The sequence below is a fragment of the Alligator mississippiensis genome, chromosome 3 (genome assembly GCF_030867095.1).
Source record: "Alligator mississippiensis isolate rAllMis1 chromosome 3, rAllMis1, whole genome shotgun sequence".
In the NCBI taxonomy this organism is placed as follows: domain Eukaryota; kingdom Metazoa; phylum Chordata; order Crocodylia; family Alligatoridae; genus Alligator; species Alligator mississippiensis.
In genome coordinates this window covers 24448063-24472685 of record NC_081826.1, presented here as the reverse complement: position 1 = coordinate 24472685, position 24623 = coordinate 24448063, and the positions used below count along the sequence as shown (strand labels likewise).

Genomic DNA, 24623 nt, shown 5'->3' with positions numbered 1-24623 from the left:
TTCTCCCTGGGCCCAGGGGGTCGGAGCTCCAAGCGAGCACCAATCACCAGGCCGCCTCCTAGCCCCACCCCTCCTCGCTCCTTTTGCCCCGCCCCTCACCACGCGCCCCGCCTGCTGCGCACAGCGTCACTTCCGGCGGGGCGGATTTCCGGACTGTACTGTTCTTTCCCATCCGGTGGTTTCCACGGTAACTGCCCCCCCCTTCCCCGCGCCGCGGCCTGGACCCGAGGTGCCCTGCTGCGACATCAGAGCTTCCCCCGTCGCTCGTCTCCTTCCCCCGACAGGAGCCGAGCGATGTCCACTCCGCCCCTGGCCGGGGCAGCCATGCCCCCCGGCGCCTTCTCGGGCCCGCAGGCCCAGGCCGCGCGGGAGGTGAACACCGCCTCTCTCTGCCGCATCGGCCAGGAGACCGTGCAGGACATTGTCTTCCGCACCATGGAAATCTTTCAGCTGCTGAGGAACATGCAGGTGAGAAACGCCGCCCACCTCCCCTCCCCCAGCCGGCCCCGGGCACAGGTCGCTCGTGCTGGGCTGCGACCCCCTGTGCTCGCCATCTGTCCCGGCTGGGGTCAAAGGATCCCAGCAAGATAAACGTCCAAATGTCTCTTAAAGGAGTCCAGAGCAGGTGCTTGCGCCACCCCAGGCTGAAGAATCCCATTTGATCAGTCTTATTCCGTATACTGTTTTTTAGCCAAAATTGAGTCTTATATTCATGTTCTTTCCCTAGTCCGGAAACGGCACAGGTAGTCTTGGCTGGGAGGCTGTTTTCTGAGAGAATTAACAAACTCCTTCCTAGATGTAGTTCTGTTTTGAGAACAGGCTCCTATTCTCAAAACATGTAGGCAGGTAAAATCGGCGTGTTTTGTTCCTGTCATGCATTTTTTTTTTTTTTAATTTGCTTAGAAATTACCTGTTGCTATTTTGTAATTTTGTTTAGATACAAAAATATTGCAAAAGAATGGGGCACTGGGTCCAAAAGATTATGAATAACCGTTTGATAATGTTAGAATGGTATCTAGCATCTTTCCTCGTGAATTTATATATTTTAATTAAAAACAAAAAAAAGAAAAAGGATGAGTGTTGCATCCATGATACAACTCTGTGCCAGGGAAAACAGCGTGTGCCAACTGAGATTCTGTAAGGTTTGCAGAGATGTCTGTGTGGAGTCATCTTACTGTATTTACTTGGGTACCCCATACACTTTTTCTGCAAAATCAGCCATCCCAACTGTGGTGTGCATCTTAAGCAGGGAAGGTAATTTTTTTTTTTCCTTCCTTCTCTGGAGTAGATGGCAACCATCAGTCCTCCTGGATCACAGTGTGTGCATATGCCTGGGCAGGAATTTTTGGAGGAGTGAAGGCTGCCCAGACCTTCCATCCTCCCTTTAGGCCACTGAATCCAAAGACCAGACTGAGTCCCGATGTTTGTTGCCTCCATGGCTATACAGTACAGTCGCGTCATACACGCATTTAACTTGCACGAATTCAACTTTACGGGGGGGGCCAGGGCTTCAGTTTGCGACAGTGGCGGGAGGTTTTGGCAGCATGGTGGTGGCCCAGCAGCAAGCAGCCATCCTCCCCCCGCCCCCCGTGCCGCTGGCCGCACAGCTCAAAGCACGGCTCCGTGGCGGCGGCGGGAGGTTTTGGAGGCGGGGCAGTCACCGCTAGTCAAATCATTGACGATTTGACTATGCGCGATTTTCGCCTTACACGGTGACCTCGGAACCTAACCCCCGCATAAGTTGCGACATGCCTGTAGTTGTTTAAATGTCTTTGAATCGAACCCAGGTCTCCTGTGTGGTAGAAAAGGATTCTACCGCTGAACCACAGGTGAGTCCTCTGGAGTAGAAGCAGCATTGAATAGAGCAATGTTTTTGGCCAGGGTGCTGAAAAAAACATGTCTACCTTGTAAGGCGCCAGAGTGCTGGCATGCCAGAAAAACAAAACTGGAGTGGGGGGGTACATGGCAGGACACACTACATATTAATCTAGTTAATAATAATAAATGTTGCCTTTTTCAGTAAATACCAGGTTTTCTAAAAATTCTAAACCTGGTGACAATAATTAAAATTTCATATACTACCTTTGTATGCCTTCTAACTGTAACATTTCCTGAAGTTCACGTAAACTAAAGGCAGGGCAAACCATGTAAACAGGCAAACAGAAAGCAGAAAATCAGAAATAATTGAATTATTGAAATATTTCCAAGAAGGCAAACGGAGAGCAGAAAAACAAACAAAACGGTGTGCATTATGAAATGTTTAAATGTAGGATTGCAGAGTAGAGAGATTAAAATAAATTGAATAATGAACTGTTTTAAGCAAGTCAAAAAAGGAATAATATGACCTGGTTTGGAAGAGGAGAAATTAAGTGTGAATTGATTTAAAAGAGCAAAGTAAACTGAATAATATGCAACATTAGCTCTCAGTTTGCAAAGTACAGCACCAGCACCAACAGACTACTGCCTGTTGGTGCTGGTGCTGTGCTTTGCAAACTGAGAGTTTATCTGCTGCCCAAAGCTATGGTCAGCAGAATGCAGACAATGTTTCTGCCTCCCTGCCTGTGCTCCCTTCACCCCACCTTCGGTACCTGCTATTATGCTGGGAGTTGTGGTTGCTTCAGAGAAGCAACTTAAAAAAAAAACATTTTTTTTTTTTAACATTTTCCTCGACACACCTCCTGGCATGCTGAGGAAAATGTCTCCACATGTCACTAACTGGCATATGTGCTGGGGGTTTCCTATCCTTGGAATAGAGCAAGCAGATGGTGACTCGTGGCTGCCAAGTTGACGGTCACTTGTCCCTCAGACAGCAGGCATGGAGTCCAGTGTTAACCTTCACACAGCTGCTAGTGAGGCAGTAGCTTTTGGCTGAAGAGCCACTGAGCTGGCTGGGGCTGAGCAAGCTGCTGCATACAACCTGTAATAGCATGATGAGTTTTGTAATGTGGAAGCAACACTTATTATTTACAGAAACTTATATAAAGACTATATGCATTAAAGAAGTAAATCTTATGACTGCCCTTGCCCCGGTCTGTGGCCTAGCCTTGTTGCTGTCCTACCACACCAGGAGGTTCCTGCTGCCAGCCTTCACCCAGCTCTCAACTGGCTTCTGGGATGCCACACTTCCTGGACGCTCTGTTTCCAGGAAATCTTATTCTGAAGTCATGCAGCCGGCCACGAGTAGGAAAATCTTTTCTCTCCCTACATTTTGTTTTCCAAAAACAGGATATGTGTTGTATGTGGTAGGGAGAACGTGGTATGCAGGAAAATACAGTGACCAAGGTGTAACCAATTGGTTGAAAAATTTCCTTCAACCAGATGAAAGATTAAAAAAAAAAAAAATACAAAATACAGCTACATTTGTATCCTTTACCTAAATTATTTTAATAAAAAATTAAGCAGTCCAAGGAAATGTTGATTTAAGTTCAATTTAATTCATATAGAATTAATAAATATAAAGCATCTGTCCAGGTCCTCTTTTTAATGCTTAAAGAAAGCCATATGCTTCTAATGCACCTAAATTGAGTGATAGAAATGAACGTTATTATTTAATAACACGTTTATTCTGTATTTTATGTAGCAGTACTAAAATGTTTTTTCTGGATTTGATGGTTCAGTTCTTTTTGTGGACATTTATGCTTATATATCCTTTCAGTACTTGGCTAAGATGGATCTCCACTAAACCTCTTTCATTCATTTCTGACTGCAGGGAAAACTTGAAAGGAAAAAGATTTTCTGTTTTGAATTGGGGTGAATGTGTGTATATGTACGTGATTTGGCACATCAAATCAGCAGATACAGTACAGAGTTTTGCTGCAAAGAGAATGGGAGTAACATCTGTGACTGTTAGTGGGCAAAGTGCATGTAATGTCACGTATTTAAAAATAAAAGGCCATTTTGTAGGGTTATATATACACTAAGAGATTATTGTATTTCACAATAAGTGCTTAACTGCATGATCTGACCATTTCATAAATAGAAGCTAACCTGAGACCTTTTAGCCTTCAATGAGAGAGAAGTAAATTACAGGCTTTCCACTTATTGCATAAAAAGTATGGGCATAGCAGATACCACAGAGTAGAGGACCCATATTAAATCCCAGCTCCTTTTTACCATATGTTAAATTGTTCTATATGTCCATATCCTTATTTACTTAATTTTATTGGTGGAAGAGAGAATTTGTGTTAATACATAAATAAATAAATAAATAAATAACTTGTTTTGACTTTTTAAGTTGCCAAATGGTGTCACCTATCACACTGGAACATACCAAGACAGATTAGGAAAGCTGCAAGAACATCTTCGTCAACTGTCAATACTCTTCAGAAAATTAAGATTAGTCTATGACAAATGCAATGAAAACTGTGCAGGGCTTGATCCTGTCCCCATAGAGGTAAGCATTTGCTTTTATTTAAAATTGTTGTGTCTGACTGATATTTATTTTACCATGTGTCACTTTGTTATACTGTTTCAGTCAAAAAAAAAACAAAAACCTGCTTATTTTAAATGAATCATAAAATTGGAAAATTTGAGCTGGAAGGGACCTCAGGAGGTCATCTAATCCAGTAGTTCTCAACTTATTTTTGTACCAGGACCCATTTGTAAACATTGATGGCCAGTTCCAACCCAGTGCCCCTCACTCCCAGTCCCCCCAGTGTGTGTGCAGGGAGAGGCGGTGAGGAAGTGTAGGGCATGGGGGACACCAAGCAGGCTGGAACTCTGCCAGCCTACAAGGGAGAAGCCACAGTTTCCCATGGTTTTTCTCCTTTAAAGGCGACTCCACTTTTAATATTTGTTAACAACCCTTTTATATATTCTTGCAACCCGCTTTTGGGTCATGACCCATGGGTTGAGAAACTTTGATCTAGCCCCTGCTCAAAACGGGGCCATCCTCAACTATATCATCCCAGCCTCGGCTTTGTCTAGCCAGGTCTTAAAAACCTCTGAGGATGGAGAGTCCACAACCTCTCTGAATAGCTTGTTCCAGTTCTTTACTGCCCTCCTGGTGAGAATTTTTCCTAATATCTGACCTAAACTTCCCTTGCTGCAACTTGAGACTATTGCTCTTTGTTTCCTATATTTTTTTTCCCCAAACTGCTAAAACATGACCTCCTGGATACCTTTCAATACCTCCATTATGCATTGTGCTACCTTTCCATTTCCTTGAATGTCCCTTGTCTTGTGTATTATGAAACAGGGTGAAGAGATGTCTAATCCACATTGTCTGGAGCTTTCGGTATTTTGTTATCCCCCTTCCATATTCCTTCAGAGCCTCTTTATTTGTTCTGAAGTGAAAATGCACTAGTACAGAAAGGAAAAATGTGCTAGAAGAACACAGTTTGAAATAGTGCAAGATGAGCTAAACATAATAGAATTATGCTGTTGAGCTGGGTGCACTTGTGATATAAAGCAGTTATTCTTGCATTCAAAAGGAGAAGCTGTTGAGTCATACATAGTCTCCTTTCCTGTTCCTAGATTTCTTTATTCCATCAACACAGCTATCATCTTTAAAGATTTTCTTCTTATTTATTGCTGTACTCTTTTCTTTGATATAAGTTTATTGACCTAAATATTTTAATATAAATCTGTTTTCAGTGTAAGTATATTAATAATTTAGTCAGCATCGTTTTACAGTTCAACTCCTTGTCAGGAAATGAAGTAACTATGACATGCATCTTATTGCAAATTTAAGTTGATTAGACTCCCTGAATTTTGAGTGCTTTACTTATTCAATTTTAATCTTCTTAGTATTAGTAAATTTTATCAAATACTATGTTTATTAAAAGAGGGGAGAGAGAAAAAAGGAAGCGAGGGAAAAATTTACTTTCTAAGAAGTTAAATCAAAGGCTGTGAAACAGTGGAAGCCAGTTTTTTTAGCACATTTGCCACAAGGTAAGCTCTGCAGCCTCCCCCAGTGCTACTCCAGTTCCTTTCCCCTGCCTGATCTGGTGTTCAGCTTTCTGCTCCCTAATCTGTGCTCCCTGACTGATCTGCTGCTCTGCTTTCTGTCCTGTCTGCTGCTGCATTCTCAGCTCCTTCCCACACTGGCTGCCAATACCACAGGCTAGCCTCCTGTGCTATAGGCAAACATAGATTCATAGTGGTTTCAAATGTGAAGAGGGAGTTGCTGCTTGGGACTGGAGCTAGACTGTCCTCAGTGGTGGCAGATGACAGAAAAAGGAGTAGTGAACTCAAGTCGCAACAAAGGAAGTTTAAGTTAGATGTTAGGAAGAATTTTCTCACTAGGAGGGTAGTAAAACACCGGAACAGGTTACCCAGAGACGTGGTTGAAGCTCCATCATTGGAGGTTTTCCAGACCTGGCTAGACAAAGCTTTGGTTGGGATGATGGTGCTGCCTTGAGCAAGGGGTTGGACCTGATGACCTCCTGAGGTCCCTTCCAACCCTAATTTTCTATGACTCTGACTGCATAGTAGTTGTTATGCTGTAGCTGTTATTGCTTTGTGAGCCTGTAGCAACGAAAGGGTAAGTAGCCTCTCCAACTGTAACCCTGCTTCATCCAGTCAAAGTTAAGGTGATTTAACTCACCTGGATTGTTACATGATCATGCTCACACAACAGATACCACCTAACAGCTGCTGTACGGTAGGGATGTAGATATAGTTTTAAAAATATCTGTTTAACCTCCTCTAATGATATCAGTTAAATGATTAACCACAGCTCGGACACAGCTGCTGCTGGGAGCTGCTCCTGGAGCCCTTTAACTGGTGGGAGGTAGGAAGGAGGCAAGCCCAACCTGACAACACAGTCCATCTGAGGCCTATACTGGGAGCAAGGGAGCAGCTAGTTGTTTAATTGATGAATCACTAGGCTGCTAGCTGTTTTCCTCTTTGGTCAGTGGATGTCAGCTGGGGGTACATGTACCCCTAGGGGTACTTAAAAAGGTTGTAGTGAGTATGGGGGAGTTCCCGCCACTGCGCACACCCTGGCGAAGGCCCGGGAGGGCATATGCCGCCCCCCCCCGATCTGTGTACAGGGTGAAGGCGGCTCCTGCTGTCCACTGGGCTTTGTGCACCAGTGCAGGTGGCCCAGGAGTGGTGTGATGCCACATGCCTGCTGCTGCTGCACTGCGCTGCACTGGCAGGACACGTGTGGCATCATATCGTTCCCAGAGCAGCTGCTTTAGTGTGCGAAGCCCAGTGCACAGTGGCAGCTATCTTTTGCCCTGCACACAGATCAGGAGGACACGTGCCCCCCAGGCCTCCACTGGGATGTACACAGTGGCAAGAGCTCCCCCCCTGCCCCTGGATGAACCACCCAGGCTCCAGTTGTCCCATGACCTGGCCTGGCCAAGACCTCCTTCACCCCAGTCCTTGCCTCTCTGTACCCCACTCTCTCCCTCACCACGGGGGGGCCTCAATATGCCTCTCCCCCCCCCCCCCCCGTCCTTTCCCCTACCCCACAAACTTACCTGCTGGGGGATGGGAGAAGTGCATGTGTGTGCATGCTCAGCCCCCCCCCCCCCCCCCCCCCCCAATTTAATATAAAGGGGTACATGAGCTGAAACTTAGAGACAGAAGGGGTACACTTGTTAGAAAAAATTGAAAACCCATCTTAGGTTATGGTTACTAGTCCCCACCCCTTCCTCCTCACTCCTCCATTCTGCCTGCCCTACTGCTTTCTGACTGCTGCTGAGGTTCCATACTGCTTCACTTCCCCACTTCCTTGCCCAGCCATGCCCTCCCCAAGCTAAAGGATAACCAATAAGCCAACTGGCTATCACTGCACTTATCGGTTAAATGATTAATTGTTTAACCTTTCACTTCCCTACTAGGTAGTCCTGAACAATAATTGCTCCTCCACTTTTGAAGACAGTACAAGTGTATGTCGGTACCTAAAATCAGTTTTCTGAGTGTTCAGCGTGGTGATGCTTCTGAAATTAGGACGTTTACATGCCAAGTTTTAAAGTCCCTACCCAGAGCCATTTTGTTCCTAGAGCTGCTGTCAAATAATGTGTTGCATTTTTTTTTTCAGTTTTGTTTTTATAGGGGAAACTGAAGAGGGCAGTAGGTTTTACTCTTACACTTAAAGATGAGCCTTGTGTTTGCTTAAAAAAATCCTTGAGCAGAGACCCATTCTGCAGCATTACTAAAATTTTCACTCTTAGCGTGTTAGGTTTATAAATGGGGTGGATACGAGGTAACTGCTTGTGCCATTTGAAGTATAACAGAAATATTGGACTGTGGCAGTGACAGTTGAGATGTTTTGTTTGGTTGGTTTTTTTGCCACATTCTTTTAACCTAAATGGTTGAGTTTCGAGAGCTACACATGAGCATAAATTTGATTGAGAACATATTCCCTAATCCTTTTCCTTTCTTTCCATATTTCCATTAATTAATATTCTTCAGTTTAGTTACACTGCCTTCACATTTGAAAGAAGGTAATTTTGCTGGAAGCTTCGAGTTTTGAGGGCTTGGTTACTGTGTTGAAATTTATAGCATTCCAAAATCTCATTTTTTCCCAGCATGGAAGGATAAAGAACAAGTAATAGACAATGGCTGCTTCCAGACATGAAAAAAAAAAAACCCAAAACACAGCGCTTTAAGCTCGGTGCATGCAGCCCTGCACCAAACACAGCATATACCTAGGCATTGCATTAATTTGACCTGGCTCATCCAGTGTCTTTACAGATTGCGTGCTTCAGTGAGGCTTTTTGGCGCTTTTATCTAATAGTTGATTAACCAGTTTAGATAAAAGTGCCAAAAATCCCCACTTAATTACACAGTCTATACAGACACAGGGGAGCTGGGTCGAAATAACATACTTCCTGTTCTGGTAAAGCGCTGGTTTGTGGAGGGGTTTTGGGGGGGTTTGTTTGTTTTTATTCGCATCTGTCAGCAGTCTATGTATGCAGATCCCATTAACTATAAGCTATTATTAAAAAATCTAACGGGCTAATGTTCTTAACTTGTACAGTAGTACTTTTCACTGCATAGAAAAAAAATAGTATCCTGTGGGGGTTTTTGGAGGGTTTTTTCCCTAAAGGAATGGTACTGATATTAAAATTCATTCAGGTCTGCTTCATCAGTGATTTTTGGCTTCAGACCAATTGTATTCACTATGGTAATTTTGCAGGAAATGATGAATTATGTGATATGTGAGCTGAGCACTACCACAACTACCCAGAGAGGTGGTAGAATCTCCATCCTTGCAGGTTTTCAAGACCCAGCTAGACAAAGCTTTGGCTGGGATGATCTAGTTGGGGCTGGTCCTGCTTTGAGCAATAGGTTGGAACAGATGACCTCCTGAGATCCCTTCAAACCCTAATTTTCTATGATTTCTAAAAGTCTTTAAAGCAAAAGTCTTATTTGACGTCTTTTTTTGTCAAGATTCTTTTAGGTGCATTCACAATATACGAAGTTCAAAAATAAAAAGGTGGTTGGCATGGACTTAAAAATAATGGTTGGACTTTGTCCTTTACAGGCCATGTTGAAGATCGTGCAAGTGCATTGGCCCAGGTGTTGCTCAGTGGGAGATTGTATTCGTTCAAAGTATAATCTTTCCCTGGTGAGCAGGGCAATTGTATGCAACCATTGTGCAGGCCTTTCCAGGCCCCTCTATACATACAAGTAAAGGTGCAATGGGATCTAACACATGATCCACATGATCGTACCTCCTGCCATGCCACACACATATGGCAGGAGGTGTGATTGTGAGAGTGTGCTTTAGATCCCATAGAACCTTTTTGCCAGTACAGGGGGAGCTTGATTCTGGGCTTCCCCTGTACTGGCTAAAAGCGACCTCCCATGCCTGGGAGGCTCTTCAACTGCTGGGCACCCCACACATCCCCAGATGCAGCTGTTGTGATCTCCCAGCCTTTTGGACTCCACACACCCCTGAGCCTGGGACATCACAGCCACACCCCGCAGCTGCCAGAAACCAGCTGAGTTCCCACACTGGGAGTCATGATGCCAGGACCCAGCATCCAAGCTGCAGGACTGTGGATCTCAACAGCTATGGGGTGCTGCTGGCACCCAGAGTGAAGCTGTGGGACTCTGGATCCCAGCAATTGTGCAGCTCTGCCAGGGTCCTCAGTTGCAGGACTCGGCTCCAGCTCAGTATGGTGCACCCCGGTGGCTGAGAGTCCAGCCGCAGAGCAGACCCTGCTACCTATGCAAATTAAAACTTGATAGCAGCCAGCTATAATCAGTACACATTTTCAAGGTCCAACTTTATACCTGGTTGGATTTTTTTATGGCTTGTAGCTGGTTTTGTTTAATTATGCAGTACCTGTAACATGTAGAGCGGGACTTGCATATAAACCATGTCTCCATCTCCTCTGTTTAGGGCAGTTTGCACTTGTTAAAAAAACAGTGCTGCCTCCTAATGACCTCCTGCTTGCAGTGTGCAACAAGAGCATTTGTTTTGTATATATAACAATTTGTTTGCTTTCACAGCAACTTATTCCATATATTGAAGAAGATGGATCCAAGCATGATGATCATGGGGCTGCCAGCCAGCTTCGTTTTGCTAGTGAAGAGAGAAGGGAAATCATGGAAGTAAATAAGGTACCAAAGAGTTTCACTTGCATACAACAGAAAACGTGTTGCTCTGTAAACTTGCAGCTTCTGTTATTACATTGCTCCAAAAATGCAACGTTTGCTTAATTGGCCTCACATCACAAACTGTTCAGTAGTAAATGTTTGTTGTACATCAGGACAGCATTCAAATTTTTGTCCCCTTGACTGAATGCAAAATTAAGATCCTGACTCAATTCTCCACAGTCTTTCATAGTCAGTGGTACTATGTTTAGTTCCACTTGTAGTATCTTTATTGTAAGAAGATGACTGATTATTGTCTTGCTTAGATCCCTGTCCTAAAGTAGTGGATAGCACAAGATATAGAGAAAGTCAGATGTGCAGATACTGTGTTTACTTGAATACTGTGCTTACCTTTTGCCCAAAAATTAGCCATCCAAAACTGGTGTGTGTGTGTTAGCTGAGAGAGCTGATTTCAATGGAAGCATGAAAATGGTGGAATGGCTGCCAGGGCCCTGCTTCCTTTCCAGGCCCATGCAGGAGAGACAGGGTCTGGTTATGAGTGTCACTTCCCTCTCCTTGCAGCTCCAAAGCTAAAGGCTTGACCCTTGAACAGCCACTGCTGAATTGGCTGCAGTTTTTTTGGCTGAGCAAAAGCCAATTAAGCAGCAGCTGTTAGGGTTAAATCTTTTAGCTTTGGGGCTGAATAGAGGGAGTGAGTGATGCTGAGTATTGGACTTGCCTCTTCCTGTATGTTCTCTGTGTGGTGTTACCCCTTGGAATCCTCCTTAGTAATCTTTGACCTTTATTCTTGTCCCTGGTTTTTTGTCCCCAGTAATCAATTGGTATGCATCATTCTGTAACCAAGGAAGGTGTATGGTTTTCCAGGTGAGCTAGTCTCACTGCCCCATGTGCTGTTTTCCTTCTTTTTTTCTGCTTTCCCATACCAAGGCATGTGTTTTAATTGGGTGTGTGCGGTATGCCAGACAGTAGTCTTATCAGAGCAGTGTTGTGGATAAACAGGAGTGCAGAGGGCTTCATTTTGTATTTTGATGAATGGAAGGAGAGCTTTTTTATGCTAGTGACACATTCAGACAAAAAAGGAACGATACATGCTAGAAATACTAGCATGTTAGCATTGTGTTAAATTATCAGTATGTGAATGACAGGTACGGTTTTAATTAAGATTTGATTCAAATCTAAATGCATGACATTGGCCTTTTCTACAGTGTACCTAGGTTACTAAACTTGTAATATTTCTAAAGCATAATTCTGCACATTGTTCTTTTCAATCGGTAAAATATAAAGGTAAGTTACTAAGTATTTGAGGGAGTAGAATAGGCAGACCAGTAATTGTCTGGCAAAAAGTAGGACACACATGTAAAATAGTAGGAAAAAAAACAGAGGAGAAGGAGGATCTAGATTCCAAGTAAATAAAATACTCTTGTAAGAAAAAACATTTGAAAAACTGAAACCCACTAAAATACCTTCTTTGATATTTCACCTCGTATCTTTGCTAATTAGGCTTGGAAGGATGGTATGAAACACTCCAATCACGCGTGCATTCTGCACAAGGAATAAATGAGGACAGCATGCAAATGTAGAGGAAAACAGTTGTCAGCTTTCTTGTATTTTATCTGTTACATGTCAATGTAGCAGGATCGTATATATTAAATCCTATGTAATGTTATACTATGAATTTATGCACATTAATTTGCAATCTTTAACTGTTAATAAGCTTAACTGTCTATATTTGCTGTGTTTCTGATAGTTTTATGACATGTTTTTGCCCTTGTTGTTGTACTTGTATGCTAATTTGTTTTTAAACCTCCTTGGGATGATCTTGTGAAAGGAATTTCATAAATGTTTATGATGGGAGCTAAATCTTATTTTTAACAAAATAGGTTGATCATAATGTGGAGGCTTTCTTGGCAACACCATAATTGGGATTGCATGGATATTTGCCCTGAACTTCTAATTTACACTTTAAATAACTGAATTTAGTCTTCAGATTTCCAGTAAAAAACGTTTGAGAGAACAATTAAACTTTCCATAATATTTCTTTGGGTAAATATTTACCAACTTCTCCAGTTCCCCCTATTTGCCATTGGATTTTTCTCCTGTTCCATCTCCCTCTAACTAAAAAAACCACAGTGACCATTATCTTCATAGAATCATTGAAAAATAAAGCTGGCAGGGATCTCGAGAAATTATCAGATCTAGCCCCCTGCTCAAGGCAGAATCATCTCTATTTAAACCAGGGGCATCAAACATACAGCCCAGATCCAGCCTGCAGAGCCCTACTATCCAGCCCCCATGCTACCCCTGGGATCTCATCAGACCCATGCGGGGCATGGCACGTGCCTGTGTCACGGTGTCAGATCAGACTCGCAGACCTTCATTTTCCCCATTCCCTTTTCCCAGCATAATAGATCTGGCAGCTACTCCAGCTGGTCTAGGACCCATGTGGCACAGGTCCTGGAGTGGCCAGAATGCACAATGCATGTGGCGCACTCCAGCCAGAGTGAGTGGCAGCCATACTGCATGCAGTGGCCGCCCCAAGTGGATTGCACAGCATGCAGTACTCACTGCAGCCAGTTTGGGATCAGTGCTGCACACAGTATGGGTCCCATTCAAGCTGGAGCATTATGCCACTCTTCTGGCTCCATGACATCCCTGATCTAAACCATCTCATTCTCGTGTTTATCTAATCTGCATTTAAAATTTTCCAAGGATGGAGATTCCGTTATCTCTCTAGCTAATCTCTTCCTGTGTTTAACCACCCTCATAATGAGAGAATTCTTCCTAATATCCAACCTAAATTTCCCTTGTTGAAATTTAAGGCTGTTACTGTTACTATTCTGCAGCCACAGTCTATTAGTTTATCCTCCATATATGTGCCCTTCACATATTTGAAGACTGTTATCAAATGTGCCTCCCCCCCCCCCAGTTTCCTTTTTTAGACTAAATAACCCAAGTTTTTCCTACTTTTCCTTGTAGGTCATGTTTACTAGACTTCTAACCACTTTTGTTGCTTTCTGCTGGACTCCCTACAATTTGTGTACATCTGAGTGTTCAAAAGCACATGGGTGATTTTCATTATGTTTAAGGAATAGGAAGTTTATGAATTGCATAACTAGGAATAGTAAATCTTCCTCCCTGATGTTTTTCTCCAAAGAAAAGCCAAGGGAAACAGATTCATCACTTATTTCATTCTCTGCTTCCTTAGCCATTCCCATTTTCTACCAAAAGTTCATCCTGGCTCTGCACCCTTCAGGCTTCAGGGATGTATGTAACAGTGTCTGCATAGTCACTCAAACTCCTCATTTATTTTTAAACTTATGCTTTGTGTTATATAGAACCAGGGAGGGACTGGTGTAGTGATTGAAGAAGCAGGGCATTTTATTGAACACCTTATTCGTTCCTATTGCCAACTCTACATCAGTTTTCTCTTCTGCTCCTGCCTGGCCCTTTTTAGGTTGGAATCCAGCCATGGTATCTGTGACAGAGGAGGTAAAAGAGGCTCAGTAGGGCATACAGTGACAAAGGGTGGCATTACCAGCTTGTGCTCTGGTGAATTTTAATGCCCTCTGAATTTTCTACCATAAGGGAAGCTGAAGGGTAGAGGCCTGGTTGAACCTGTTAAATAGGATTAGGTTCTCTGTCAACACAGCAAATTAAAAATGGGATAAACCATTCACTAAAAGACCATTGTGTAAATGCCAAACCTCTGACAAGAAACTTGGTTCCTCAGTTTGAACCTTGTTGTATGTGGGCATGAGCCATAGTTAGTGCTTGCTGTGACAACGGAGAATTACGGATTCATTTTAAAAGCATAGTCTGGACAGAGCTGTGGTTCTCTTATTTGAATTACTGTATTTATATGTTTATTGCCTGTTTTATGGGGGAGGAGAAAGCGCATATTCTACCTCAGTTGTTTGACTGTGGTAGTGGGTGCAAGGAATTCTTGATTTTTATTTACTGGGATTTTTTTATGTAAATTAATTGTCCTGGGTGTGAAGCGGCAGCAGAAGTGAGATGGCCAACCTTCATGCTTCAGTTTTTTATCAGATAGTTACAGCACTTCACAGGAATATTATTAGGGTTAATTTAGGTACGCACATAGAGGGCTTTAAAAATGAAACGCTCTGTATAAATGCCAAGTGGTAGCATTAATAGCTGCCGTTTTCAGGAAATCTAAGTACATTCTGCAAAACTTTTTAAGATTCTGGAAGTTTGCATCCATTCTAAAATTTTAGTATTTTCCACAAGTTTCTTGCTTTTGCATTCAAGGAAATATGTGAAGTAATTCTTGGTTTTATTGCTGATGGCTTACCTGGTCAAGCTTAAAAAGCAGCAGAAAAGAAAAGATGTGTGCCTGGAAACACTCTAGAATACTCCAGTCTCCAGTCAAACCCTTTTGTTGTTGCTGCGCTCACTCTCTCGCGCGCTCTCAGTTTGTTCCTCTTCTTATAGGATCTTGTGAGTCTGTCTTACCTAAGATCTAACCATTCAATAGTTTGAAATGCAGACCCATGTACAAGGCATTTAAAAGGTAATGTATTCCTGTCTTGGCCAACAGGATAATATTTGCCAGCAGCGTACTTAACACCTGTAGATTTAAAGAAATAATTTGAGGCTTAAAAAATGAAAAGGGTACTTTTCCCAACAAGCAGATATTGTAAATAGCCTTCATAATGAGTTTGCTGCTATGCGTTATTGTATTAAGCATAACTTATCTTTCTCATTGCTCAACATGAATTGCTTCTATATCTTGAACTTGCCTGCACGTATGAGAGCCCCTCAAAAGTTTGTTGACATATATATAGCCTTTTCAGAGCTATGAACGAGACATCTTGTCTTAACTTTAAAACTTTGTTTTTCTAATTCGGTATTCCAGAATCAGTGTAGTCTTTACACTGAGAATACGGTGAGAGTTTTATTGAGCCATAATTGTGTTTTGCAATAATATCCTCAATGTAATTTGTAGCAACTGATAACTTTTGACCTTTGAGAAAGTGTATTGCCTGAATTATGGACTTTCAGTTGGGTATATATTATTCATTCATAGATAGTTTTCAAGATGTCACACTGGTCTTGAGCCCTTGGTTTTGTAACATTTTCTACATTAATTTAAGACTAAAATTTACGCTGCTTCATAACTTGATATTTTCAATCTGTTGAAGTATTATCAACAGTGTTCTCTGCTACTGGTAATTAGAGGTGAAGATTATGTGGCTCTAATTAATTTTTTTAAGATAACACAAGTGTGGTTTGCAATCCAAGCAGTTAAAAAGAAAAACTTTACTTGTTTCTCAGTATATTCTTAGGGAAAAAATGTTGGAAACCACATATAGGTATCCCATTTGGACATTTTCTGGCTTTCTCTTTTGCGAAAAGTTGCAAGGCGGATTTAAAAATTGTTTGTTGGTTATAGAAGGGGGTGAAAACGAACCAAAATAAAACTACACAGCTTAACATGGCAGCTTTTGTCAAGACAGGTTACAGATGAAATCCTGGATTAGCTTCCTCTTGCCTATCCCTGAGACAACTGATTTTCATCACCCTTGAGTCAGGCTTTTATAGTGCTTGATTGCTTCTCTTGCTTCATTGGCAATTTTCTTAAGATGTTAACAAAAATCCAGATATACCAGAGAGAGTACTTATTTCCTTAAAATGTTAGTTATTTGTAACCAAATGTTCCTTCTGTGAACACGTTTCCTTGGTGCAGATCTCAGCTAAAATTTTCTCAAAGTAGTTTAGGGATTTATGCTTTTTCACCGTGGCCTTCAAAGTTGCCCTTTGTGAACCCACACCAAATTTTCCCTTATCTGTAAAACCTTTTTTTCTCCCTTTTTTGCTCAAAACTTGGGTGGAAATTAGGGAGCATCCTAACAACAAAGGGATAATTATTTACCTGTGACCCTTCTCAGCAAGGGTAATTTAAGCATTCTGGAGCTGTGTAGAGCATCTAGATCAGTGATTCTCAACCACTTCAGACTCCAGGCACCTCTTTGGGAAGTGCTAGCTAGCTCTTAGTCTGCAGTCACTTTTTTGACTATGGAAAAATAATAGAGCAGTTGTTCTGTTGCAAAGAACTGAGAGAGACCACAGCAGGTCAGAAGGTTTTTAACACCGTGAATTCCTATTTGAAGTCTCTGCTTAGATTATGAATAATGTTTGCATTTGTAACAGTGCTAATGTTTGTGTGGCACCCCATGGCACCTTAGAAAGGATCTCATGGCACCCTGGTTGAGAATCACTAATCTAGACTATTTCTGGTACAAGTTAGTTTCAGTATATCGACTCCATATTGCAAACCAGACCTCCTCAGAGGAAGATAATCTATTCCTATCAGCTATTGTTAGCTCAGGTGATATAAACCTGTGCTCTGGAACTAAGGTTTTAGTCCCAAAGATGGTGCCAGTGGAGTTTGCTATGGTTCCATAGGATTGAATTTGTTTTCAGTTTGTGCTTTTTTTTTTTTTCCCCTTAATTCTGGGGGGTGGGGGGAGTTTAATATCCTCTGTTATAAAAACATAAAGGTTGCAAAATTAAGCACTCGGAAGTTAGGCAGTACCCCAGAAACTTTAATTTGGGCAAGCACATAATATGCAGCCATTAATCAATCATATGATCACTTACTATTTTTTCAACAAGACACTTGCATCATCCTGAGCAATTGGTCAGTGCTCAGGAGGTGAATCTGTATTGTGTACTGAAAGAGGCTGTAGGACCTTTAGTTTTCTTGCTCTAAAAGCTAGATGGTAGGTAGGTAACCAGGCTGGAAACTTCTGGAGATAGAATGTTCTTATTTTTAATATAATACAGTGTAACTTTCCACATCTTCTGGGCACCCAATTCAAAATTCTGGAGCCTGATTTGCAGAACTGTAGAACATTTGTACATTTGGTGGGAGATTGTACAAGTCCCATATTTACTTGATTAGAAGATAAGGTTTCCCCCCATTTAATGGGGTGTGGAGCAGGTGGTGGGGGAGAGACTGAGGGGGTGAGAAGAAGGGGAGCAGGGACCTCAGGCTATGGCTGGCAGAAGTGGAGGGGAGGATGAGAAGGGGGAATTAGGGCAACCTGAGGCTGTGGGTGGGGCGGGGCACAAGGGTAAGGGGGATAAGTGGATGGGGCAGGCAGCAGGGAGCAAGCTGCCTCTCTCTCTTTCTGCCTGGCACACCACCTCCTCACTGCCTGCTATGTTATAGACCCTTATAACTGCCCTACCATTTGCCCCCCCAATGCCTTTCCCACTCTGTCCCTCACTGCCTGCCCCATTACTGCCCCACTCATCACATTCCCCCACCAACTGCAGTAGTAGGCAGGGAGAATTTAAGATGATCCTCTAATAATTGGATTCCTTGCATGGAAAATGATAATACATTTTATGAATTTTCTATGTAAGAATGTAATTATTTGGGGGGTCACCTTACAGTCAGGGTCATGTTTTATTCAGGTAACTACAGTAAATGTCCTGACATTCATGCATTCTATGCTGTTCTGCATGCTTACTAAACTCAGATATACCCACAAGCTCTGTTTGTTTGTGGCAATGTGACTTGACACAAATATAAATGGTGGCTTATTATGTTTGTAGCAGGAGACTCGAATTCTTTATAAGAAAAAGACACATCTATAAAACAGAAGTTCATAGTGTGGATCTAATTTGTGGGTGACATGAAACAAAAACACAATTTCCATGCTGCCTAACTTCCTACCTTTCATGGGTGGACAGAAGCTGACATGCAAACCACACCCTTATAATAAGATAAATCCTTGAGTAACATCTAGTAATTATTGATATGTAAAAGGTATTGATTGGGAGTGTTGATGGTAGGAGGGAGTCTACTTACATAGCTCTGGTGGAAGGCTCTAGGCCAAAAGTTAGCAAGCATAGCGTCCATCAAAATTGCTCTGATTTTTAACTTGCTGAATCTGTGCACAAGAGGCAATGTTCTTCTTGAAAAGTTCATTAAAGACCGAGGCTGTCTTGAATTTGATATGGCCTTTTTTTCTTCCCCTCTTTATTTAACTGTCAAAAGCAGGGAAAATTGGGGGGAGGAAGTGAAATTTCCTGAAACATACAAAAACATGTCAGGGTCATGTACCTCCGGTAAAAGCTGAACCACAGAAAAGTATGTATTGCATCTGTGTTTCAGGCACTTTTACTTTGACAAGTGATGCTGAGCTTAAGCAGGCCAACTTTTGTAGAACAAAGCAAGAACTTTCAAGATAGTCTTGAAGAAAGAATATCAGATACTGCCACAGATACTGTTTTGAAGACTTGGCAGTTTCCTGAGAAGACCATGTCACCCTTACTTTAGGGACCAGAATTTGAAAGAGAGATTGATTCTTGGTGTATCTATTTAGTCTTTATATCCGCTAAGGCTGCCAGTTGCTCATAGCATATAGTAGCTTACAGAATAGACCATGCTCTGATAAAGATCAGTGACAAAGATCGTTGTGCATTTTGCATAGTGAAATGACCCCTTGTTCCACCTAGTGAAAAGTTTGCCTACTCCCTCCCATACCTTTTTTGTTATTATAACATCCTTAAGATTGTATTTTGCTTTAAATATCTCTTTTCTGTCTCTGAGAAAATAGAATAGACAAATCAAATTAATGAAACGTGGAAGAGAGGGGGCATTCAGATATGAAATTACACTGCCATTGAATTTAACTAAAATTGCTTGCTTCCCATCTTTGCCAGTAAGCACTCTGCAAACAAAATCAACTGATACGAAGGATGCCTTACATAGTATGTATCAAAGATTACGTCGTTTACAACTACTTAACATTTGCATCTGCAGTTAAAGGAATTGATTCACAGAATGTGAGTCACTCTTGAAGTACCTCCAATATGGAATATTCCAGTTAAGGTACATGTGCTTATACCAGCATAGATGTTTGTTACAGTACATTTAGGAATGAAAGGAGATGCGAGGAACAAATGCAATCAAAATGTGTTTTTCCATTTCGAGTAGCATAGCTTAATCATCTTTTCTGTTTACAGTTTACATAAGCACCGTTAACTGCTTATCTAAAGTTCAAGTTTATTAAGATAGCAGTTTATATCTTCAAAGCATCAGCGAAGCATACAGCTCCCCTGGCAAATAAAGAAGTGTGATTATCCCAATTTTCCAAATGAGGGCTCTGAGGTATAAGTGACATGTCAGAGGTCATGCAGTGAGTCAGTGACAAAGCATAGATCAGTGGTTTTCATCCAAAGTTCTGTTTCTTTAACTTCTGCTTTCTCCAGAATGCAGTCTTGATATAGGCAAACGCAAGCTGTTTAGGAATGTCACGATAAAGGGGCTTTTTGTACTTCTGTCTCCTTTTGGAGTCTTCAAAGAGCATGCTCCCAGGTGTTAGGCTTCATGTTCTTACCTCTCATGAGTGGAATTTTGCAGTTCTGCCACTCAGAGGGAGATGTCTGGGTACATGTTGTCTGTGCAGCCATCTACTGCCGGATGGTTCCAGTTGGACACCTTTCTGCATGTGCTTGTCTTTGTCTCTCCTTGAGGAATTTATCACCCGTGCTATCCGGTGATGAGCTAAATGCATGCAACAAATGTAAGTTTGTTTAGCATATAGAACAAACATTAGAAAAACATAAAAATAAACATCTACCTTTTTTAATTTAAACTAATGTGACACTTTACTAGATGGCAAGTTAGATGGATTTTCCTGTTGAGTTACAGAAGAACTACCATACTTACATTCTTTTAGCAAGCCAAAAGCCTTTGTGACCCAGCCTGGTCTCAGTTTCCAATTCCCTAGTCTGTCTTCCCTTTCAGCGAAACTCCCTTTTCTCCAAGTACCATTCTCCCTGTATAAACCTAAGCCTCTTACCCTTTTTGCTTAAAGACCACTGTTACAAGCCTAAAATGTGCATCCTTCTTTTTCTCCAGCTGGTTTACTTCAGTAGACAAGCTGGTGTATCTAAAATGGTACCCCAGTGTTGGTTGCTGTATTGTTTGATTGTTAGGCTTAGCCTTAATGGCCAGCAGTTACAAGCCTTATGTCAAACTAGGAGGCATATGCCAAATCTGTGTTCTCCCCCATACATTTCAACTCGTCACCACAAAAATCCTGTATTTAGGGCTCACCTTATAGAGCGCAGATCCATAGTCATCCACATCTGCTTCCATCCCAAAGAGAATCCAATAAAATAGTATTACAGGATCTACATATAAATTTAGGAAACAGCCTTAAGCATATACAAGTTTACTAATTAATCTGAACAGTTTTTTCCTGTCACTTTGATTAAAAACAAGTGATCTGAGTTATCCTTTTAATTATGATATATTGCAGTTAATACAATGCAAAGTAGCAACCTCAGTCAAAAACTCTGAAATATTGCAAGAGCTTGTCATCATTTAATTGTCATAGATCTTCCTTTGGGCTTTTTCTTTGATCTCATTTGGAATTCTGGCCTTCCCTGATAAAATAACTGGATCTCCATCTTTAAAAGGCTTCTCATCAAATGAAATGAATGGCGCACATTTTTTTTTTTTTTTTTTTTTGTTCATGATGCACAAAACAGTTGTTGATGGCTCTGTTCAATTTGAGCAGCAAGAATGAGTAAATTAGACAGGGTACATGTATTATCAGTGAGAGTGGTGGCATTATCCTTTCATCTATCAAGACCCAGTTTTAAATCTTGGTTGTGAACACAAGTGAAAATGAGCTTGTTAGTTTCTTCCTAAACCCTAGAGTATTTGTGTACTTCACCAAACTAAATGCACAGTTTGACAGAACTTAGCATGATAAGGAGCATCCGTCTGCTAGCCTGGATCTCAGTTGTAAATCAGGGTTAAGATACTCTGGCAGAGGTACAGCAAAAGCCTGAATGGCTCTCTCCTGCACATTATTCCTGTTTCAAACTATTGCCATTAATCTGTCATTTTTCTGAGCACCAAGTTCATACAAAGTGTGTTCTCATAAATTTACCTGTTCCTGAATCCATGGATTGATTCAGATTATGTATTTTCTTCTTCCTGCAGAAGCTTGCTGTTGTAAAGGCTTTGCTAGCTTGTTCTTTTGTCACAAGCACTCTGTTAAAGGAGGTGTTACTGTCTGTCCTGTTTTAAAAGCAAGGGTTCAGATCAGATGATAGCTATAGAAAGAAACAGTATCCCTACAGCCCTTGTTAACTCTTAGTCCTTCCAGTGTTTTGAAAGAACGTTTTGGAGCATGTCTATTGGCATTGCAGAGAACATTGGTATTTGTACCAGTAGGAGAATAAATGGAGAAAGACCTGGGTTCACTAGTTGATCACAGGATAAGCGAGTCACCATTGTATTTTAGCCACACAGAAGGTAAATGCCTCTCCTAATGCAGATCAAGAAATTGTATTTTTCATAGTTCGGATACAATCGGGTATTGTATGCCTGAGCTATTGTATGAAGCCCTGGGGAGGCCTCGTAGAATATAGTATACAATTCTGTTAGCCCGTGTTTAAAGAAATGAATTTGAACTGTAACAGGTGCTGTAACAGGGTGACTTGGATGGTCAGTGATTGGAGAACCTATCATATGTGGGGAAAATAAAAGAATTTGACTGGTTTTGCCAAGGCCTAACAAAAGTAAGGCTGAGATGGGATATGATTTCAGTATATAAATACATCTAGAGCAGTGGTCAGCAACTGAAAGTCTAATCCAGCCTGTGTTTTCGGAACAGTTGACTGATCCCCTTGTGGCTAAGATGGCCCATGTTTTACTAACAGCTGGCTGATCTGATTGCTGTTCCAGCCAGCCATGTGGAGGGACTGCTCTCTCTCCTCCCCTCCCCCTGCCCCAGGCCTTGCCGCTGCAACCTTTGACCACCATTGCCACTGAATTAGCTGCTCCAAATCTTTCCTCGCTATGCTTCTGGGTGGTGACAGTGAGCAGAGGATGCAGGACCAAGCCACAGGAGCAGCTGCCCACATGGAGCACATGTGGCTGGAGGAGACTGGCTACCCGTGGAGACAGCTGAGTTACAAGGGGTGGCCTGCCCTTAGCACATGCTTGCTGACACCTGATCTGTGGAAAATCATAGGAAGGGTGAACCATTTCAGATGGAGGGCATTCCCATTAGTAAGTTAAGGAAACAGATGAAAATACTGCAAAGTGACTAGATCGTGCTCAAAGAGTTGTCATAAGTGGCTCAAAGTCTACTTGGGAAGAAGTATTGAGTGGGACTTCCCAGGGATCTCTCCTCAGAACTATTTAGTATCATTATTAATTATTTGAATATGGGTTAAATGCATACTTAGCAAAGTTGCAGATGATGCCAAATTGGGTGGAGTTGCAGTTATGTTGAAGATTAGGGTTAGGGTTCAGGATAATGTTGGTAAACTGGAGAAATGGTCCAAACTTATGTGAATGAAATTCAGTAAGGACAAATGTGAAGTCCTGCACTTGAGATAGATCAGGTGCATGTCCATACAGAGACTGGGGAATGCCTGGATAGTCTGCAGTACTGCAGAAAAGTAGCTGGGGGTTATAGTGGACTGTAAACTGAATATGATCCATGAGTATGTTCTTTCTGCAAAAAAAAAAAAGCATAGTGAGCTGTAGTAATAGTAATGTCACTTGCAAATCATAGAAAGTGATTCTTCTGCTCTGTTTGGTACATTGAAGCTTCACGTGGAGTTACTGTGTCAGGGTTTGGGTCCCACACTTCATGGGCAGGTGGGAAAGGGTCCAGCAGAGAGCAGCAGCAATGATCAGAGTCCTGGAAGACATGATTTATGAGGACAGGCTAAATGAACTGGCATTACTTAGTCTGTGGGAGAGAAGTCCAATAATAGTCTCCAAATACCTGATGGGTGGTTATGCAAACAGTGGTGATAAGACTCCTTGTTTTGTTTGTTTGTTTTCTATAACCGCGGGGAACAGAACATGGATTCATGGTCTTAAATTTCAGCAAGAAAAATTTAGGTTGGATATTAGGAAGAACTTCCTCATTATAAGAGTGGCTAAACATTAGAGCAAGCTGTCCAGAGAGGTTGTGGAATCTCCATCTGTTTTCAAGAGCAGTTAGATAAATGCTTAGCTGGGATGGCTTTTAGAGATGATCCTGTCCTTAAGCAAGGGGGTTGGACTAGATGACCCCCTTCCAGCTGTACTAGTCTATGATTCTGTGACAGTGTTATCACGAGAATGGGTAAAAAAACAGTCGTACCTAAATGCTTCTAAGATGAATCTCATTAATTTAGGAATTGCATAATGGTTCTTTCATTAAAGAGGTGACTGGACTTTGTAGCCCAGTCTCTTCCCATCCTATATTCCTAATAGATTTGTCTGTTACTTTATAGTCTAACTTTTTCATTGATATTCCAGCTGCATAATCTACATTTGATCACAAACAACTCATGATAAACTTGTTCTTTTCACAGAAACTGAAACAGAAGAATCAGCAGCTGAAACAAATTATGGATCAATTACGGAATCTCATTTGGGATATAAATGCCATGTTGGCAATGAGGAACTGAACTGTGATGCACACTAAGTATTTTTTTTCTAATTATGAAAATTGCCTTTCTTTCTTTGTTTGAAAATATTTAATCTCTTTTTTTCTAAGAAGTCATTCATTTTCCCCCTCTCCCCCTTTATCCTAGTGTTGTTAGAAGAAAATCTTTAATGTTCATGTGTGGCTTCTTCTGTGATATTTATGTTGTGTGTGTATTTGTTTAAAAGAATCATCTTAAAATGTGTATGCAAAATAAATATCTTAATAACAAGTTGTAATATTTTACTTGCTCTTCTGAGTCAATTACTTTTTTAAAGATTGAAGGCTTTATGTTGCATTTTGCAGTAAATGTCTCTGTTTAAAACAAATGAAACCTGTTATTATTTTTGATGCATTTTATCAGTCCATGGTGAAAATCATTTATGCAAGGGGGGAGTGATAGTAAGGAGATTTAAGCGGAGGCCTGAAATAAGTAGTAATTGAATCTCACAGAGATTAAAATAAATCCATTATAGGAATGCAAGAATTCCTGTGCCAGATCAAATGATTTGTTCATCAAGTGCTGTATCCTTGCTTTGACAGAGGATATTACTAGGCGGTTTAGAATAAAGTGCAAAAAGCAGCAGTTTTGGAATATAGGACCATAGGTTCCTTCCT

The 24623-nt window shown here is 41.5% G+C and overlaps 1 protein-coding gene across 1 annotated transcript; it reads left to right on the top strand.

Moving 5' to 3' along the window:
* Positions 1-136: 136 nt before the first annotated feature.
* On the top strand, positions 137-24251 carry MED30 (mediator complex subunit 30). Its single transcript, XM_006265850.4, has 4 exons — positions 137-468; positions 4235-4393; positions 10417-10527; positions 23893-24251. The coding sequence occupies exons 1-4, from the start codon at positions 295-297 to the stop codon at positions 23986-23988; spliced, it is 540 nt and encodes a 179-aa protein (XP_006265912.1). The 5' UTR covers positions 137-294; the 3' UTR covers positions 23989-24251.
* Positions 24252-24623: the final 372 nt, after the last annotated feature.